General features: G+C 45.1%; 1 protein-coding gene across 1 annotated transcript in view; it reads right to left on the reverse strand.

Moving 5' to 3' along the window:
- Nucleotides 1–21462, reverse strand: part of rock1 (Rho-associated, coiled-coil containing protein kinase 1) — a 67213-nt gene that overhangs the window by 28863 nt on the left and 16888 nt on the right. Inside the window, exons 2-6 of the mRNA XM_064346920.1 lie at nt 6445–6526; nt 3457–3557; nt 2627–2764; nt 1762–1937; nt 213–297 (exon numbers count right to left, since the gene is read on the reverse strand). Of these exons, the coding sequence (XP_064202990.1) occupies nt 213–297; nt 1762–1937; nt 2627–2764; nt 3457–3557; nt 6445–6526 (582 nt within the window). The remainder of the gene's footprint in view (nt 1–212; nt 298–1761; nt 1938–2626; nt 2765–3456; nt 3558–6444; nt 6527–21462) is intronic.

A 21462-nucleotide genomic window follows, 5' to 3' on the forward strand; every position in this document is an offset into this window, starting at 1 on the left:
AAATAGCAATGCATTTATTGCACTATTTTGTATTTCATTCCATTATCTATTTTAGCATTCCTTGCACCTTGTAGCCATAAGGGAAACAAAAATCCCCAATTAGGGGAGAAAAAGACTGATATCATATCTGAACTGAATGGGAATTCAAATTTTTGGAACAACAGCTGTGGTTTTTCTCATTAGCCAATAGCCTTTCCAGGTGGACATTATACCTTGTTCATCTTCATGCAGGTCCCAAAGTCCGCCAGCTTCAAGTGGCCCGCTTTGTCTAGCAACATGTTGTCTGGCTTCACGTCTCTGGAGAACAACAAAAACAAAGCGTTTATCAGACGAGAGAGTGGCAGAGCGAAGAGGAAATCAAACCGTTTGACGCCAACTTCTCAGTCTCAAGAGCCGTGTTGGCTGAGCGAAGTGTGGTCCTCAGGTCAGTAGGAGCGAGTCTGTGTCACGGCGACAGACGAGAACCCGAGCGTGGGTGCCGCGGCAACAGCTCTGAAAACAAGGCTGCTGCTGTGAAATTTCCTTCTCTCTCAGCTCTGCTGCCATTTTTTTCTGTTCTGTTCCAAGGGATGGACAAGTCTGAACACAAACCTGAACATTTTCAAACCCGCTGTGTGAGAACCCCATCGCGCTGGAACCACTCAGCTCAACGCTGGAGCCAACGACAGACGCCCAGCAGAAGGACAGGTTAATAAATACAGACGCCCCTGGTTCTGTGAATACTAAACCCTACAAACACCTTCTAACACTTTCTTTATGATGGTTCCTTTGTAACACGAACACGAAATGCAACGGGATGCAATTGCCCCTTCTTGCAGTAACTGTTCACTTTTAGCCGTTTTAACAAACTACACTTCACAAAGGAGAACAATGACAGTGAAACCAATAGAAAGTAAATACACAAACACAGCAGACCGCAAAACGAATCTTCTGCACCACATCAAGAACAGCAGGAGTCAAAACTGCCACTTGATGGGGAACTGCTGGGTGAGTGTTTTTAAATGCTCCAATAAAGGGGGCGAAACGGCAGCAAGTTTCGACAAACGGCACTTGGGTTTCTGCAGAGAGAAAAACCAGGATCGGCCTGGTACAAGCCCTGGGCCATGGAAAACTGACTGACAGCGGTATTCACCGCTCAAGGCTTTCGAGTCCTCAGATCCATCTAGGGCAGCATGAAGGGGGAGGGTTTAGATAAGAAAACCCACTAAACTAAAAAATAAGATGTTTGTGTTCAATTCAAACAGCACAATTCACAGTCTAGACCTGTCACAACCTTTGCTCCTGCCAATGGGTGACCTCCAACCCTGCCAATTGGTTACTTTTCCACTGAGACTAAAATGTAACATGAAAGAAATTCGGTGAGAGAGACAGACAGAGAGAGAGAGAGAGACTTTGATGTCCCTTTACTGAAACATCATAGTCAATTTATTACACCAGAATAAATTCAAAAAGAAAAGAGAGAGAGAGAGGGCAAGGAAGAGTCAGAAAGTGCGAGAGACAGAGTGAAGATGAGGGAGAGTCAGAGAAACAGCGAGAGAAACCGTGTCAGAGAAAGAGAGCAAGCGAGTCAGTGCACAAGAGAGATTAGAGGGGGCAGAAAGAGAGGAGGGGGAAAGGAGGAGGGAAGGAGAGGAGAAGATGGAAAGGGGGAGGTGGAGAAAAAGGAGAGAGGGAGAAGAGGCAGTGAGAAAATAGGAGAGGGAAAAGAGACGGTGAGAGATAAAGGAGGGAAAAGAGGAGGGGGAGAGAAAGCGTCGGTACCTGTGGATGAAGCCCATGGAGTGAATGCCGTCCAGCGCCAGCACCACCTCGGCGGTGTAGAACCGCGCCCACTTCTCTGGCACGTCGTAGTTGCTCATCAGGTTGACCAGGTCGCCCCCGGGCATGTACTCCATGACCATGTAGAGGTAGCGGTCATCCTGGAAGGCGTAGAACAGCTGGGGGGAGGGGACACAAACAAACCACAGAGTCAAACGAGGGCATCCCTGCCGAACAGCGGTCCATTTAAAGACGGCCACGCCACATTAAATTGTGACTGGAAATCTCGTGCAAGATCCCTGATTTATATGTAGGGTCATGTTTGGTCAAAAAGAGGGTCAGAGTTGTGAAACTGCTTTTCTTTTTAACAAAAAAAAAAAAACTTCAAAATCCGCCCAGGAAGGGTAGGGTTGAATAAAAGAACATTTTGCAAGAATTTGCTCACGACTCAAATCTAAATCATACCTGACACACACTTCCTCTCTCCAGCACTGCAGCTGGGCTGAAAGCCCTCACTATTTCAGTGCACAACTTTAATACATTAAAGGTTAACTTGGACTATGAAACCGCAGACTGATTGTATATTTCATGCCATAGCGAAATTCCAATGTTTCATGTGGTTTTCCGTATAAATATATATATATACACATTAGGAATGCACAAATTGAGCCCTGTATCGCATTTATAAAATGTTAAATGTTCTCTTTTGAAGTGTGGTAAATCAAAAATCGTAATGTTTATTCAATTCAGCTGCTCTGATGCGGTTATATAGTGCAGGCATGCAGCTCCCAGCAGTCCGTGCAGACCTGCCAGGACGCATCGCGGCCTCTGAACCGTGAAAGTGGCGCCGAGCGCTCACAAACCGTACCTGCACCACCCAGGCGCTGTTGGCGAACGCCATGATGTCCCTCTCTTCCCAGAAGAAAGCCGAATCCGACCGTTTGATCATCTCAAACTTGCTGAGCAGCTTCATGGCGTACACCTTCCTCGTGGCCTTGTGCCTTACCTGGACGGGAAGACGAAACAGAAGGAAAACTCAAGTTTTTCATTTCAGTTTCCAGTGCGCTGCGGCAACCGGGTTGCTATGGCAGCAACTCTAATGGCTTTGTGACAGCGCTGAGGGGGAAAAAGGTGTGAGTTCTCAGTATCAGAGGAAGCAACGTGTGGATTGTAGGCCTAGAAAAGAGAACTATGCTGGACCCGGCCAACTTGCAGGCCTGAACAGTGCATTTCATTCACACGAGTCGGCTGAAAAGATTCTAATTTGTTACCATCGCAACAAATGCGGATTGTGACCGATTGTGGCCTGTCTGTGCTTGTGGAACATAAATAGGCCTCGTGCAGAGATAAGGGTATGTTTTTTTTTAAAGGAAAATCAAAGCACATGCACTACAACTGCAAGTCTGACAACAGACTCCCTAAATCTGAACGGAAACACAATTAATCATAGTCCAACTGTAATGAAGAAATTGCTCTGCTCACGTCTTGCTCTGTAAAAGTAAAAATGGAAGTATGACTTCATAAGATTAGGCACTTTCTGCCGCACAGCGATTCCATCCACAACACAGTGATGGAGGAAAAGGATGGATAAAGCACTGTCCAGATCAAGTCCTAAAGCGCAAAAGCGTGACCCAAAAACGAGCGGTCTAGACGCATCTGACCTCCCGCTCTTCAAAGCCTCGGTCCGTCTCCACTCACCAGCTGCACCTCCCCGAACGCGCCCCTGCCGATGACCTTCACCACCTCGTAGTCTTCGGCTTTCATGCGCAGGTCCCGGATCTTGCTGATGGTGTCCTTGTCTGGTGGAGGGGAGATCAGTCAGAGAATAAACTATTCAGTAAGGGGCATATTCAGCTCTCTGTTCTGTTCTTCCACTGACTCTTTGACTGCACTACACAACACCATGCATTCAGTGGTCCTCCAGTTGATAGACCAATGTTTCAACTACAAAACACAGCCTGAAGTGATTCTTCACTCGAAAGAAAAAACACAAAATTCAGAAACTGGTCAATTAAGAATCCAGGGCTTTGCATTTGCGTTCCACACAACAAGAATACATTAATGTAAATCAATGGCTATGAAAATTACACTCCCAGATTAGAGAACAGGCAAACAAAAAGATATTTCGGAGGATCGGAGCCCTTCAAAAGAGGGGTTTCAGAGCCAGAGCACAGACAACCCAGTTTTCCATTGCGTTTGCAAACATAGGCCCCACTTGCTAAACATGAAAAACAGAAGAGCTGCTTTTGAAAGCAACTTTTGAAGCAGGAACCAAACAAGAAATATTCACTGTTGACCCTTCACTGAATTTTCAGTTCAGGCTTTTTCAAGTGGAGGTTCCCTTTAATATCAAAATTGTGAACTTGTTTTGTTCAAAGATAAGGATGAGGCACAGATAACAGTACAATAAAAACAATGTGTGTGTGCTGTGACATGCGTATTGGAAGATGACATTAAGTCCACGCCGAGCTCTCCGTTGTGAACATTCAGTAGATATAGAGTAGAGTCTTAATGTACAACAAAAACGCACGAAGACATAATGGACTTATGAGTTTAAGTAAATGGGGGCTGGAGGGACCCCTGGAGCGATATGGGACACAAAAAAAAGAGACTGTTGAGGATGAGCACGCCGAAAGTGCAAATTTGTGCAATGAAAATTCATGTGCCAACGTGCTCGTCCGTGACGGTGCCTTTAGTGTGCCACATGGCTGCAGGGTATCTGAGCTGAGCCACTGCAGAGCGCGCCTCTGTGCTGAAGGCCTCCTCCACGGGAGCATCTGACGGGAAGCCCTGCGACTGGGCCTCCGGGGGCCACGGCTGGCTGTGCTTTACAGTCACTGCCCGGCACAGTAAGAAGCCTGCAGTGGCACAAGCTACAATCAGGCCAGTAAAAAAAAATGCATGGATTGCCAGAGGAGCAGAAAAGCAAAGGCTTGAACAGGCCATGAAATTTTATGTCCTTGAAATCTTGAAAATATCAGTCACCGCTAAAGCATTGCTTGTTAACCTCTGAAAGCATTTAGGCCTACTGTACATATTGAAGTACATATAAGCCTAGTGTGGGCGTGTATCATTACCAAGTATGTCTAAGTTAACTAGTCCAGGGCCTTAAAATAACAGCACTCACTGTCTATATAGAACTTCTTGAGGGAATTCTGATCTTAGATCCATATAACCAGTGCTCTAGGACTGAACAGTAATGGCGTAAACAGGCACGTGACTTTGAGGGAGGAGTTCGGGGAGATCTCCTTCCACGCTGTCGAGAACCAGCGTTAAAATTCAGCGTGCGTTACAACAGCAAAGGCACGGAGGCCTCGTCCACTTTAACAATTTCTGCTTCCCCAGAGGGGAGATTACATTCAGCCAAATTTGGTCATAGCTGAAAAGGATTATTTTCAATTCACACGGGTCACGATTGGTACAGGCACGCATGGAAAAAAAATTGGGGGGTGCAAGACATCCAAGTTCAATTTATCTAAAAATATAGTGAAAGGCTATTAAAGTGAGAACGGCAATGTACAAGCTGTTTCTAGTTACTGCTCGGTTTCACTGCGCTTGATAGCTGCTCTAAAAATGGTTTCATTCCTAGAAGAAAAAAAAAAAAAATTAAAAAGGAGTCATTTTGTTCTTTTTACACACAGAAGTTATAAAAGGACGGGGATAACTAGACGGGAAGTTGAATGTCTTTCTGTCTTACATAATATAGAACCGTTTTAAAAATGAAATAATTTCTTACTCACTTTGAAATATTGCCAATAACGGCATGGGATTGTAACTACATGTTTACAAAGGAATCATTCTATCAGACAAACAAGCCCCATTCATCAATCTGTGAATGACACAATGCAAAGCGTGTGTGTGTGTGTGTGTATAGGGTCAAGGCGGATTAATCACAAAGGAAGTGGTGCTATGGCCTCCAGGCAGTAGAGGAATTTCTCCCACCCAGTCCATTAATGTCCGGCAATGCGTGTACACTTCATGTACTGAACACATTATCGGCTATAGAACACACAATGCTATTGAGCTCATCACTGCACAAATAGGCCTTTCTGACACATTCACAGCCTAGGTATACAGGCTGGGATTAATGCACCCCAGCAAGTAACTATGGCCCAATTCCATGCGTGCCCGCCTGTATGTGCCTGCGTGCGTGTGTGCGTGTCTGCATGCCTGCGTGCGTGTTTTAAGTATGCGTGTATGCATGCATGTGTGTGCGCGCATGCACGTATCTGCAGAATGTGCAGGTCTCTGTGCAGGCCCCCCATTTAAATATGTAAAAACCACCCACCAACTTTCTATTCATCGAAGCTTGCTGAAGTGGCCTCACACTCTGGAAAACGCCCTTCACCGCTCACCCCCCCCCCCCGCACAATACTGAACATGCCAGGGCAGCCGGATTCTGAGCCCAGGGGGAGACCCACAGTAAGAGCGCCGGAGCGTGCGCGGACCGTCATGTGGGACACCATGTGGGTCGCCGCGCCGCCCCGTGAAAGCCCCTTTGTTGGAAATATCGGGCAGCAGACGCGGCCCCGCCCAGCCCCCGCCGGGGCAGTGACCCGAAAACGCATGGCTCTCCCCCACCGCCACCAGCCCCAGGCTTCGCTCGTTAGTGCTGATGGAGGTGGCGGGCGTGGAAGACTCTTCGCTGAGGAAGGGGATTAGGGGGAACTTATGGGATGTACTTACATCTGTTCAAGAAGTTGTCAATGCTCTTGTTTTTCCTCAAGGCCGGGAAGTCCAGGTCGTAGACCAGAGCATCCAAACCATCCTAGAGAGAGAGGACAAGCTGCTTTAGAAAAAGGTCAACAGGCTTTAACCGTTTGAAGAGTGTATTTCCTGGAATGTTTTTTCAAAATTCGAAGTCAGTCAGTGTTCTAGAAATCCACTGCTGTCAATTACCAATAGTGATTATTAATTCGGCATTAGGATGTTTAGTTAAGAATGTTCTAAACAAATATTTTTGATCGTAAACACTGAACTTAGACATTGATTTAAGGGTTAAATTAACAACATTTTAGAGGAAAATCAGTTGAAGGTTTGGAGTATTTGATTGGACACAACAAACATTTAAAGGCAGGAGCAGTCAAGACCAGCCGTTCAGGCTTATGTCACGTCCCCCACTTTTAAACGTTTATCAATGATCAAAAATTAACATTTGATTAAGCAAGCAATTAGCATCTTTTTTACACTGCAGGGTGTATTTTCTAAAGCTGAAGAGGACCATTAAACATTCATTACTGAGATGACTCAATGAAATGAAGACTTTGGCTCAGGTCAACAAGTCACTTTCCAATTTTTGTAGACAGACAGGAAAGAGAACACATTTCTCACCCTAGCTCAGATGTCAGCCTGACGTAACAATGAGAGTGCAGGTTTACCGATTCAGTTTGAAATCCTGTTTCTTTTTTAATCGCCTGTTTCCTCCCTGTTCAAAGCTTACAGCATTACCAATTGCTTAATGGCCAATTGCTTTAAAAGCTGAATTACATGACAATGTCGTTTTGTGCCCTTTCACTGGATACAACTACCTTATGTCTAGGATTACCCTTGATACGAGTATCATTTCACAGGAAACTTATGTTTGCAATACCCAGGTGCAGGGACAGACCAAACATCAATGCTGTTATGACTGGTCTCCAATCAAAAACAGACTCCTTTTTTAAAATCTTAAATACTGTTCCAATAACACATGTAAAGCTTTATAGCCATATATCTTTAAACATAAAACGTTTTTCATAATGTTTTAAAAACGTCTTTGCTTCAGACTTTAAATCTCCAACACAGACCGTCCCCTTGACTGACAGATGTTGCTATGGTGACCTGAACTATAATGAAGCACATCTAATAGGTAAATGGATGACTTTTTTCTTAAAAAAAGAAGGGAAAAAAGACAGTTACAGGTCATTTACTGATTCTGTGCTTTGACTGACAGTTCAGGCAAACAAAGCCGTATCACACTGATATCAACTTTCCGGTGATGCTTTCCAGCAGTTTTTCTAAGTACAACTTGTTCTGCATATTTTGATTTCTTTTTTTGGTTACTTAATATCCAAGTTATGCGGTGATTTAATTAAAGAACGTATTTCAAAGACCTGACAGGTAACATGATAATCTGGAATGCCTGGGAAATCAAATTAGAGAACTATGACAAGTATGTCAACCACCACGAGGCCTTGTTTCAGGTGTCCCCGTTAACAGGAGACAACAGACTGAATTTCCACCTTGAAACAGTACAGCCACGACTGACAACCTGTTCGCTTTAACATTAACTTCATAATTACACCTTTATTTTCACCTTGGTGGAAACTCAGAAGTATGAACAATTTTCAGACAGAAAAAAAAAAAGACTTCTGGACTGGCAACAAGCGGATATGTCACAGTCTGTCTTTAAGAGCCCTGCTTGTAACTAGGAAGCAAGGTGCCATTGTCATGTCATGCTTTCCCCGTGTGTTGCCTCAAGCCGTTCGAAGGTGACACATGCCCCAAAGGACGCGAGCCAGAAATGTCACTTTTTCAGTGATGTCATGGAGCTTTCTCCCGGAGAAACCAGAGGCAACTGCGCCGACTGGAGAACAAAACCAGATGTGCGCTCGCTGCGTCAGCTGCTCCAGTATGTGCCAAGGAGGGACTCCTGCGTTGGGTAAATATGATAAGGACTCTTTACAGGGCCGAGCGCTCAGTCATATTGCAGAAGCAGCGCTCGCATTTCCCGAACTTTTCTGGACTGTGTTAGCGATCCAGTACATCTGGCATGGTCCCCAAGTTGGGGTCAATGCAAAATCAAGAAAGTGGGGGGGTGGGGGAATCTTATGTAACAAGAGTCGTTCCTTCAAAAGAAATTAGTCACTTTGTTGACAGGCAGCCGTTCCTTTTTTGAAGGTGTTGTAGCAACCATGTTTGGTAACCAGAAGGTACAAGCAAACAGATGCGATTCTGGAGAAGGGCATCAGCAAGGCAAATAAATATTCCAAATGGCAAAGTTAAATAAAAACAGGCACGACGCCGATCGCCGGCGAGGTTCCGCAACCGCGTTGGCCATTTCAGAGGAGCGAAGAGAAGGGTGTGAGGCAGGGGGGAACTGCGAAGGGGAGAGGCGGAGGAAAAGCCACGTGAGCAAATATCTCCGGCTCTGGCTCGCGAAAGACCGCCAGAGTCAACACGGGGGCTCGGGAACAGGGTCGCAGAGGCACGTCTGAGGGCCGGCTACCTCCGCGCACCGCCGGGAGGGGGCCAGGGGCTGCGGTCAAGAAACCCACCTGACCGCCAGCGCATTTGGCTTCAGGAGGAAGAACAATGTCCGACAAAACGCCACCAATGATGACGAGGACAAACAAAGGCTGCTAAACGCATTGGCGTTCTCTCGCTCAAAAGGCAGACCATTTTACGTTTCTCCAGTATAATAATCTGATACACCATAATCTTGTGGAAATATATTTGCAATAATCATTTTTGTTTTGTACAAAACTTTTACTTTGAATAATGTTCATTCATTATTCATCCTTTATTACTTCCTTCCTCCAAAACAAAAAGGCCATTTTTTTCATAATAGCTGTTGCATTGGGATAATGCAGGGAGGAGCTGGGGAGGAAGGAGGTGATGATGGGAGATTACACAACGTCTAATCTGGAGGGCATTTAACCTTTACACCGGGAGTTCAACAGTTCAATTTACAATTTGTCCACAGCCCTTTTCATCCATCTTCTGAATGCTTTCCTGGCTTGTTGAAATCCTGTGAGGGTTTAGTTTGAAAGGAATTCCCAAAGCAGGCTTGGATTCTGGGTGGGCTGGGGCAACCCAACCTAAACTGGATCGAGACAGTGGTACTGTAAATATTTGTTTTTCATCAGAGATTAATTGCTGATGAAGGACACAGACAGATTTTGATGAAAGCCTTAACATTTGCATGTATAAAAATCCTGGCTGGCTGCATTTTTGAAGGATTCGTTTCATAATAAATGACAAAAATCTAAAACTAAACAATGCCTTATTTGATTATGTTCTTACTGGCAAAGGCCCTCTCTTTATTAAAAATAAATAACTCATTTATATAACATTAAATTCAAAATGTAAGATCACAAAGATGTAACATTATTCTGACACATGTGAACAACAGAAATGACAGTTATAACCACACTGCAAAATGCCAAGACACACAGCACTGCTTTTGTGTAATATATGGCTGTCACAAAAAGTTTGAACTCAATGGCCAGTGGGGTTTAGAATAAACTTGCAAATTTGAAAGGTCGGACACCTTGAGTTCAGTTAATAAAATGAAATAGAATAAGATAATTCCTAAAATTGTGCTTTTGCTCACCGAGTCTCCATCACAAATTCTCCATGGCACTCAAGTGTGTGGCAAGGTGTGGCTAGGCTGAGTGCATGTAAATCTGCAGACCTGGCCTGGCCCTGCCACACACAGTGACACAGTAGTATGATTCACATCCCTTCTGATTAATCCCAAAAGCAGGGATGTAAATAATGGAAACCATCACGGGAAGAGAGACGGTAGCAGAAATCCAAAATGAGGCAGCGGTTATTAAAATGAATGATACAGACACTGCCTGCCTCTCAACCTGAAGCAGGCCAGGCACCGCACATGGTTTCCTGACTACAGAACAAGGCTACTGAAACGCATAAATCTGATCTGAAGTACTATACACCATTGTGGGCCATGAGTCGGACTCCTTACTAAATGCGTTCAGAATGAATCACATGGGTACACTGAATAGGTATCATAGCTATTCTCAACCCATTATTTAATGAGAATGGGTCAACTAATTACTGCGCAACAATAGTCTTGGCCTGTCCTGTTCCTGTCATCCAGGGATGTGCGTGCAATTAATAAGCTAAACTTAACGTTTAAGGACGCATCTTCGTTTGGAAAGATCCATGCAGTCGGACAGAGCCTGCGTGTGCTCAGCTCCAGAGTGGCACGTGTTCAAAACCAAACCGACCAAAAACAACCTTTCAAAGCAAATTCCCTCTGAGACCATCTTTAGGTCACATGAGCTACAAAAGGAAATGACAAAAATGTTCATTCTTTCAGGCCTGGCTGAATGTGTGCAAATGTGGGAAAGCCATATTGGACAGGGTGAAACATTATGTTCAAAGGCCGATGATCTTCTCTTTACGCAAGAGCTTCCGTCATTGTATGACGCAAGGCAATTCTGCCTTGTGTGAGGGACTACAGGAGGGGAAGATGGATTGAAAAAAAAAAAAAAAGTCAAACAGGCACTGCTGGAGGATATCGGCTAATCTAATCTTGCGGCACCTTCTCCCTTCTATTCGCCAGCCTGCTGACCGCACACTGACCCCCCCCAGCCAAGCCCAAACCGTGCCAGGCAGCCGCTCCTCAACAACAGGAGAGGCCCAACTCTCAGTGGGCTGAATCCAGCCAGGGGCTGAAAGGAAATAGAAAGTGGAACTACGATGGAACTGAAATCAGCAAGAATTAAACCAGCTGGGGGCTCCAAGATATCCGAAAAGCTGATGAGGCACGGATGAACTGGGGGGTTGGGTGCATCAAAGACATGGACAGTGTGAGCACACCACGCTTTCAAAGCAGGGAAGGGTTCAGCCAGACCCTCGGTTCAAATTTATATGTTCTTTCACCATGACAGAACTTTGCTGATTATAAAACCTCAGGTAATTCTGCCCTCTGTTCTTAATTGTTAACAAATGTCATGACACAAATGAAACGACAGTTCAAAACCCTTACTCAGGATGTGGTGTGGCCTGCTGTCCCTATGAGTCATGTCCTCACATCACCTCCAATCACATGCAAGAACATTCTAAATTTTAAGTTCGAGAATTTTTCTCTCCAAATTTGGAATGGCCCACTCAATCGACACATTGCTTCCCCCCCACTCCACCCACGCCTCACTAAGGGCCACTGCAGCCTAGGCGTGTGCAGTCCTTTGAGGCGCACAGCTGAGAGCAAGCGACTGCTTTACACACTGCAGGCGGGCCACCGAGAAAACTGCAGGTTGGCTAGCTGTGACTGGAGAAGACTCATTACAGCTGGAAGCCCGTGGCTGCTTGGCACGTCATTGGCTGAAACTAATATAGTGGCAACACTTGCCAAATCACTGTGTTCTGCTGCCGACTCAGCCCAGGCTCGAACCTCTGACAGCAGGACTGAACCCATGAGTGCAGAAGCGCTTCTCAGCCGAAATGTTCTAACAGCCACCGGTTGTTCACACAGCAGTCTACCAGGTGAATGTAGCACTCCTTACACAGAGGTGCATAGTTCAAGAGGAACTGCCATTTAGACTGCAGACCCTCAACAGACCGCACTAGTTGCTTGTGTGGTGTGACAACGCTGCCTACTGAGAACACTGATTTCATTTTCAACAGTATGGAAAGTAGGCCCAAGACCCGGAAATGCATTTTTGTTCCTCGTAGGGGACAGGTTTCTGTTCTTAATCTTGAGAAGCATATAGGCCTATTCTACATCACTGAAACCTACGTGAGAAGGGACATTCATATTAAAACTACATATTTTGAAAAATATTTTCACTACAAGATGGTTTTGTCATCCAAGACACTTGTATGTCAAAAAATAATAATATTTAAACTTTTTTTTCTGCCGCAACCATATATCAAGCATCTTCAAAAACTCCAAGCAGTTTTCCAAACATTATCTTAATTCATCAAAGTCAAGCATTTTTGAGGTTTAAGAAAACTCAAAGGTTCAAGATGCCAAACATGAGTTGCTTCTACTCCCTGACAAACGATCACAATACGACCTCCATTATATCACCGTGTTCCTTTGTTGTTTGTCAAATGGGTAAGTGCTGACTGGAACACCGGACCCCTTAGGCTTAAGTGTGAACATATGTACTCGGTACACTTTTCAAATGACTTATCGCCAGTGCCTTATGCAGGGAGGGGCAGAGTTCTGCATTTTTTCACCTAAAGAAGGTAAGGCCTAAAACAGAGCTTGCGAGGAGAAACTTGTCGCGCTTTTATCGCCTGCAGGACTGATTACAGTAATTCACATCTCAGCGGGCTTCCTGCTGAACCCTCGCCAGCTTGGACTCGCACAAAGACAGGACAGCCCGTGTCCCGACAGAAAGGAAAACAGACAAAAGCATGCGTGGCACCACTGCCACCTCAGGAGTCCTGAACCGGCTCGTTCATCCTAAAACTGGTTTTAAAATGTATACTTCACTAAGACCTTTCATGAAGGAAGCTTACCAGGAAGAGCAACTATTCTCTCAGAATCCACACAATCCTGTGATTTGTTTTGATTATTCCTTACTCATCCAAGTAACTGAATTTTTAAAAAATGCATTAAAAACATTTTTTTCAAATTTAAAATCACCATTCTCCATAAGTCTCATCATACGACAGGTCAGGCCTTTGTTAAACACAACAGGGTCTTTTTTCTGTGTCCTTGCACAGGAACACTCTTCCTGCCCACCTGAGGGGTCCCCATCGCACCCTCGTCTTCAAATCTGCTTTGGCATTTCATTTAGGCTAGTAGCAGTACTGCATTTACAAAAATACAGCATTGAAACACTGCCAGTGTAGTATGCATGCATCTACCATTTTGGTTTTTTTTTTGTTTTTTTAATCCAGCCTTGTCAAATAGTCTGAAATGTGCGCATTCCCTTTATGAAGATTTCTGTATCTCCAGCATGTTGACCAGAGCTAATGCAGAATACAAAATATTTATGCAAAAAAATACTGAAATATTTTCATTAGTGGATTTTTTTAGGCTGAAGTGCATTTAAGGTGTCGTTAAAGGAATCATTATTCAATGGGTAATATCAACGTAGGGGGGCTTGCTCTGCAGCATGGCAGTAAGTCTTAGAGATGACTCTGCTTTTTCTCTTCTGGAGGTGCCTGCTCTCTGGTTGTTATCTAGGACAGACACAAAGCTGGCACAGCACAGGAAGACCCGCTGGGTGCCAGGCCTTTAATGCCGGCCCATCTTCAGACAGCCTGCCAAGCTTACAAACCACGCAACCCGACACCGCTGTGCAGCGCAAGCCTCCGCGTGGCTACACTGGCACTCGGGTGCCTGCCACTTCCTGTCTTCGAGGTAGGCCAGGCTCTAGCAGGTACGCTTTTCAAATCTGCACACCAGCACCACCTCTGCCAAGTAAAATGAGCTATGGTCGTTCCATATCTTCATATAAAATGATAATCAATACCAATGCATAGCAGACATGCTCGGTTTTTATTTGACTCCAACTGAAGCCCAGCATCAATGGATCAACGACCCAGTCTTTCCTTCAAACTACAGCACCATAATTCAGTCTAAAAGCAAAAGAGAAAAACTTGAATGCGAAGGCAAGATGAAACGCTTAGCTTGCACACAGCCACCTGTGCATTCCATGGAGGCTTGTGTGAGGATCTAAAAAAAACTGCCTTGATTCAAGGGGTCATAAATTGTGCGTCCATTCATCATTCATTCATCATGGAGGAGTACAGCGTTATAGTGAAGCGAAAGGAAGGTTCCCCTTGCTGTTAAACCGGTTCTTTGCATTTCAATATGCATGCCTACTACACTGTATTGGTATGGCCCGAGTTTCACAAACACAAAAGCCACCAAATGTTTCAGGAATTACTGAACATCAGAAACACTTTGTATTAATGGTATGTGAAACGCCTGAACAACGCACGCCCTTTATGGGACAGGCCACGCCATATTTCACACAATTATTTCACCTTCTGCTGTTCGACAAGTGACTGACTGGCCATCACCAGACCGGTCCAATACCGTGACACCGCATTATGGATACACAAGCTCAGTTCCTGGTCACAGTCCATCCCTGTCCAGCAGCTATAAATCCACACAGCATCCAGCAACGGGAGGCCGTGGTCAAGCTGGAACAGGTCCGAGGCGGCACTTGGCGGCGCGGAGCGACAGCTGCTGGACGATGGCCGGCTCGGCCCTGTGTTTACACTAATTCCACGAGCGACGCGGGTGGACAGCGAGCCAAAGATGATCTGGGAGAGGCTGAAAGAGCAGGCTCACACAGAGCCCTGCCAGGTTTTTTCACACGGCTTGGGGAGGAGGGGGGTGAACATATACAAACACTGATGGTCAGAATCCGCAGTGCTCTGTCCCTCTGAGGGACACAAATAATACTGAATCTACACCATCTCTGCTCTTAATATTATTAGTGTGGAATCCCCATTTCAATGGCAAAGCACAATTCAGCCATGATTCAAAAGTTGGACATTTTTTCTTAAGTATTTTCATTATTAATCAATTATTCTATTAAGAATCTATTGCTATTACAGGATTCTACACGAACATATTTTCCAAGGAGCACATGTGCTCCTGAATTGAAAAATTCAGGAGCACACTAATGCATCCCAATTAGACGTGCTAAATTATTTTTCCAGTTAGCGCATTCATTTTCTGAAGAGAATACCCCGGAATTGGGAGCATTGTAGAGCCCTGTATTGCTATCACAACATGCTATTACTGCACAATTTCAGTGCATTACTGTAACATTTCGCCCAATGGAGACCCATAGAGGGCGAACTGCAGAGGAAGCGCATTTTGAAATCTGCCGATACACACTTTGCGATCGAGGTGCACACCCACGGTCCTGATTAGAACTCGAGACCGTTACCAACAGGCCCACTCAGCACTGCTCGAGGATTCCGCCCCAAAACTGCGGTCTGCCATCTAGCGTGACGATTGGTCACATCGGGACACTTCCTGTTTTTGTAGGTCCAAATCCAGTTCCCAAAAAGCTGTGCTGCTGAATGCAGAGTGGAATGTTTTAACGCTGCTCAGCGGAGGAGTTGTTCGCTTAATAAAATCCGAGGCACATAGGTAATGTAAAAAAATGTACTACCTAAAAGAAAATGGGCTTAAAGTGTACACATTGGTCTGTTAAGAGGTAAGGCAGTTTAATGGAGACTAGGAAGTGACAAACGCTGATCTACCAAAGTTTACAGAGCACTTTTCGCTGCCGTTATGCAAGCATTTCTTGCATACTTCCCAAGCTTCAATGCACATTAAGGAAGGCAGATATTCAAGGCATTGAACCTTTTGAAAATTGTCAGACAAAAGTATGCAAACGGACCGACTGGTTTGCTTATTAGATCAGCCGATAAGCACCTTTTAGGTAGACTGGCGTGCCACTCGTAGAGCCGATCATGCCAGATCATTGAAATGCTCTGGAAAAAAAACCCAGAAAACACTTGAGTCATGACTCAAGACAACAGTGCAGAAGACTACAAGGACATTAGATCCCAACACTAGCAAAATCATATGCTCTAGTTAGCAGAGGTAAAACTATTTTTAAACCGGCGATAACCTAAGGATCCAACTTGCTAACTTTCTAAAGTGGCTCAAGTTAGCCTGTGCAGATACAATTTGGAAAATGTTCAATGTATGTTGGAAATCCAATATTTGGAAATGGCAGCACGTGCGCAACCTGTTCTGCCACTGCCTTCAAAGACACTGTGCTTTCAGTATTTGTGCCTTCTGCCGTCTCCAGGCGTACCACAACATCAGGAGCGCGCAATCCTCGCCCTGTGGAGCCACAGGATATGCAGGTTTTCACAATTACTCAGCACTTAATTAGAGCTGACAACTCACCTGTCTTCCAGACCAGACTAAGTATTATTTCCAGTTAGCATCAGAGATGAGCTGCAATCTGAGAGAAACTATCAAAACATGCCTATTGTATGGTTATTTAAAGACTGAACTGATGAGTGAATAAGCTACGAAATGTATACAGGCCAGGGGTGGTCTTCTGTAGTTACTCTGCACTTAATTAATCAATTAAGAGCAGTTGATTACACAAATGGTTCAAATGGTTAATTGGGTTTGAATTGGGTGCCTATTTTCAGGTGAAACCAAAAACCACCAGAGCCTGTGGCTCTCCAGGACCAGGATGGCAGACCCCTGATAAAGGACAACAGACTGAAGACTTCTCAGTTCTTCCCTGCTGCACATAAGCTCATTAGTTTTATTGTGAACCACTTCTCAGTGAGAGGGTGTTCATGATTTTGGGATGTCTGTAAGGTGAAAAAGACCTCTCTCTTGGTGAAACTACTTCCTCTGTTAATATCTGCCTCTTCTGAAAAGGAAGTGCTAAAGCATGAGGAAAACAACAATTTGAACTTAGATACCCTGTAATATGTTCCCGTTGATGATACCTTCCCATAGTTTTGCATGCGAGCATATCCCTGCTTGAAGTGCTGCTGAACAGGCATTCATGTTCAGTCATGCATAGTTTTATAATGTGTTACACATTCAGGTTCTGTGCATTAACTGCATAGAATCTTTACAAACATTTCATTTTTGACAAACACGCCTGCCACAATTTAAATTTGATCAGAAAAACGGCAAAAAGGTAGGTCATATTCTAGCCTATAATAATAGACAGGCTTTTGGCAGACGATTACAAGATTGAGCGTTAAAAAACAAATAGCAGTGATGACAAGCTAACTGCCTAGTAACAACATTACAGCACACGCGAGATATCTGTAAAGTAAGCAGGCCCATGATAAGGCATATGCACTGTGAGCATTAGGCCAGACTGCTCCACCATATTGTGGCAGAAGTGACATTGGCAGGATTGAGCCTAATCTCTGGTAATCCCGGACGTCACCCACAATGAGGGCAGACAAAGCGAGCGATGCTGTCGCAGACTCCTGGAAAAGGCGAGAGCGACGGGAAGGCTCCTCAGCAGCATACTAGACTGACCTTGCATTTAAACACCTAATTTCAGAAGTTTCAGGGTGAAATACCGGTAATGTGATCCTGATATTAAATAAGAATAGGATCCTGATATGGTACAAATAAAGCCAAAATGTATTCACTCATAAAAGTGACAGGTCCAAAGTGACTGCGTTGACAGATATAGAAAACTGCCAAAACAAACAGTGCTTTAAAGGATCGGCATGGCAAAAGTACAACCGTCTCAATGTTCCATCTCAGTGAGTTAAAACTGCTCCCAACTTCTTTGTTCCATCATGGAAATAAAATGAGTTTGGGTCAGTGCTTTCAAAGTTCAGCCATTGGGTTTTACAAAAGCTCATACGGTTTAGAGCACTGGTTCTATGCAAACATTTGGTTACATACGCATACTGACCTAATAAAAATATTTTTATGCTCACCATATTTGTCCATGTATTACATTTCCTAGTTGGCGCGGTTCCAAAAACGCATTTGAACTCATTAAGCGCATCTTCAGTTTGGAAAGTTTGGTCAGCCTTGGTTTGGAGGGGAGCTCGAGGAGGCACTGTGTTCAGAGCCTTAAGGTGACGGTCTGGCTTGCCAAGATTAAAAAACTACTATACCCAGTTTCCCCAATGTTTTATGAGACGCTACACAACTGGTTAAACTCAAAAAGGTTTTACAACCTTCAGAGATAATTTCATTCAAAAGAACAGGATGGATATTATGGTACGGCAAAGTCAGTAGCCAAGGTGCATTTAGCCTAGGCTGCTATTTGACATATTCCTGGTAACAGATGGAACTTTTAGAGGGCGCCCCTCCCCCACTGCCCTGTGAATCCTTCCTTCCAGGTGCCAAGGGAGCCAGAGCGTGCGCTGCAAGGAACAGTCTGCCCTGCATTCGCTGTGGTGGAACCCACCATCCTCGTCGAAACGGAAAAATGAGCCCGTCTGTGGATTAAGTGTGAAAACCTCTAGGAGCGCCGTCCCTTTCAGAGGACGGAAAATAAGATAACTGGGATGCCTAGGGTTCAGTCAAGTGTGGATGGTGGCAGCTAGAGGAGGAGAGGGGGAAAGACAGAGGGGGAGGGAATGCGGGAAAAGTTTGGGGGCGGGTGAAGGAGGAGAGGGTTGGGGATCAAGCCAGGCACGACAAGACAGCCTCCGGCAGCAGATGCCTTGGAGCAGGGGGTGGGGGATTCACTGCTTAACTGTAGGCTTTTCCACAGCATTTCCTATTTGCAGAACAGCTGGCCAGAGATGCTATACAGACTGTTAAGACCCTTGTTGGCTAAAGGAATTCCATGGGCGTTTCCCAAGTCAAGCCCAGTGCGGATGCTGTGGGATTTGTCCCCTTAAAATTCACTCAGTCAAGAAGAAAAAGGGAGAGAACTGAGGAAGTCTACTTGGAGCCATGAGGAAGGGAGTGTACAGCAGGCCAGGCTGGGCTGTCGAGTCGGCTGCCCGCTGCCCCTGCGGACTTCCAAAGGCCGATAATCGTTCAGCCAGGGATCTGCGCTTGGAAATGCACGTTTGCATAACTTCCTGCCGCAGAGCGCTCCGGACGGCCACAGCTGCATTCCTCAACAGGACGGCACACGTCAGAGAGCTATTTTAAGTATGCGGCCAAACAAGTTCCCGAGGAGATGTGGGGGGAAAAAAAGAAACGCCTGAGTCCTAAGTCACAAAGTGATCTCTGTTTTCAATTAGCAGCCCCGAGTCCGGGCTTTTCCTTCCACACAATGAGCGCTGTATTATTTCTTGGGTAAAACGCACGGAACTCGAAACCAAAAAAGGAAAGAGAAGGAGAAAAAAAAAAGAGGAAGCACTGCCTGAACTGGAAAGGGCCTTCCGTGAGAGCCGGACCTTCTTAAGGGACGCTGCGTTCCTGAAGCGGGGCTGGGCGGCCCGACTGGGGCATCGTTCCTGGTAGCCTGGGTCTCTGCTCCTGTTCAGGCCTGGTCTTCCCAGCGATGACTCGACTCCCCTTCATAGCTCCCGCCTGAATCACTTGCAGAGCTTACCAGCTGCAGGGTCTTGTGTAGTCTCAGCCAGGACCAACAGCTGGATCCTGCATTTGGGCTCAATACCTTGTCAGCAATCACGATGCGGATCCCTTTACAAAAACCCAATCGTTCCCCTTAATTTCCTGGTTGCAACAGGGAACACCTGAGATGGGGCCAGCGTGAAATGGAATGGGATTCCTACACTGATACTTCAGTTCATTTCCACCAGCCCAGATCAGCTGACCTTCACTCTGTTGAGGTGAACGGTCAATAAGGTCAGTGGTCTCACGTGGAAATGATCAGGGGAGCAGGACTACGAGGCCTCCTGAACGCAAGTGAAACCATTCCCCAAATGTCAATCAAGCCCACCGTTTTCTGGGGACAAACATTTTGCTAATGTGAATTTGACAGATTCTTTTTTTACGAGGATTAAAACTGCCATAGCTCTAATTTTTCTCCTCTAGAAGTTCCAGCTCATTGCGCTATCTGGATTGCCTTATATCGCAAATTTCAGGGCTGCTGGAGACTCCCGATTGGCTCTCAGGGCATCCCTAGGGTCTGAGTCAGTTTTAAGCTCACATGGCATTCAGACTGTATTTATGTCTGTGCTCTAGTCTCGCCCCCACTGATAGGGTGCGGCCACACAAAGGGCCTGCTTGTGATAGGCTTTCTAAACTGTGATACGCCTTTTTGGACTGGATTTTTATTAAAGTCATCATAGATGACCCACTACTTCCGCCTTTAGGAAACAAATACAGCCAATATATTACTAAAAAGAGAGCATACAAACATTTCTACATTCATGTTTCTAAAGTTAAATTAAATATTGGCTGTATTTTGCAGCAATCATCTGACTCGGAATGACTTTTTCAATAAACAGGAAAAATGCGGTAGTAGTTTAACTCAATCTGAACGTTTAACTCAATTTGAATGAGTGGATCCGAAAAATAAAAACAAAACAAAAAGGCCTGTTTCTTAACACATTCCTTTAGATGGGGCACTTCAGTTTCTATAAATAAGCGTTTGTTCGTGTGAAATGTAATAACTATGGATCAAAGTGATCAAGACTGCCGGACACGGGGGAGGGTGCCATGGCGACTAACTGTAATTAACCTGCTTGGCTGTGCTCCTTCAGCGCTCACAGCCAGGTTTTCCGCCCTCCACGCGGCTCTGAGGCGCAGATAAAGGAACGCGGCTGAGTAATGAAAGGTTTGGCGTGGCACAGGGCGCTGCAGGATTTGTCAGAATATCCTTCTCTGGCTCCAGAGTTCAACTGCACGTCTGGCAGAGACTGCGTCTGATTGGATATTAGCTGACTGCGGTGCGACAGGCACTGCTCCAGGGTTTGAGGTTGGTGGCGGGTAAAGAGGGGGAGGGGGGAGGAGGGTAAGAACACCCTTGGGTGTCAACAGCCTCACAAGTCCCCAAAAGAAGTCATTAATAATCTTAGCAGCAACAGGACTTCAGAATTTCTGTTTTTCCCTGCCTAACAAAACAGGAATTTTACATGAAAACACTGAGGATGTCAATTTACAAAAGATTGTTTTATCCGAGTAATAGCTGTTTTGACAGGATTGTTGATTGTTTTCAGCTTGCAACATGAATGAGGGGAGAAAAAAATGCAAGACAGCTCCCCACATTTCCCTGGTGCAACATTACTGCTTACCTAAGCTTGGCACTACTGTAGCTGCTTTCACTGACAGAACGGTGAAATTTTCAATCAATCTGGTCAGACAACATAGTCTTTTTTTTTTTTTGGGGGGGGGTTCACATTCCATGCATTTTGCAAATCCACAGACTATATGAATCCTAATCACGGCAAGGATCCAGAAAACAATAGCCATAGTAAGTTCTTAGATCAAAAAATGTGTTAACTCAGACAAACATTGATAGAATGTTTGTTTACATTGCAATTTTCTGCGAAATCATTGTTGTCCATGTGACTGTTGCATACACGCCGACAGTGCTGAGTACATAAGAAATGTTACTGTCTGCAGATATACATGCTCTCTGGAGCAAGATGAGCCCAGTCACAAGGTTA

This window comes from Anguilla rostrata, chromosome 8 (assembly GCF_018555375.3).
Source record: "Anguilla rostrata isolate EN2019 chromosome 8, ASM1855537v3, whole genome shotgun sequence".
NCBI lineage: Eukaryota > Metazoa > Chordata > Actinopteri > Anguilliformes > Anguillidae > Anguilla > Anguilla rostrata.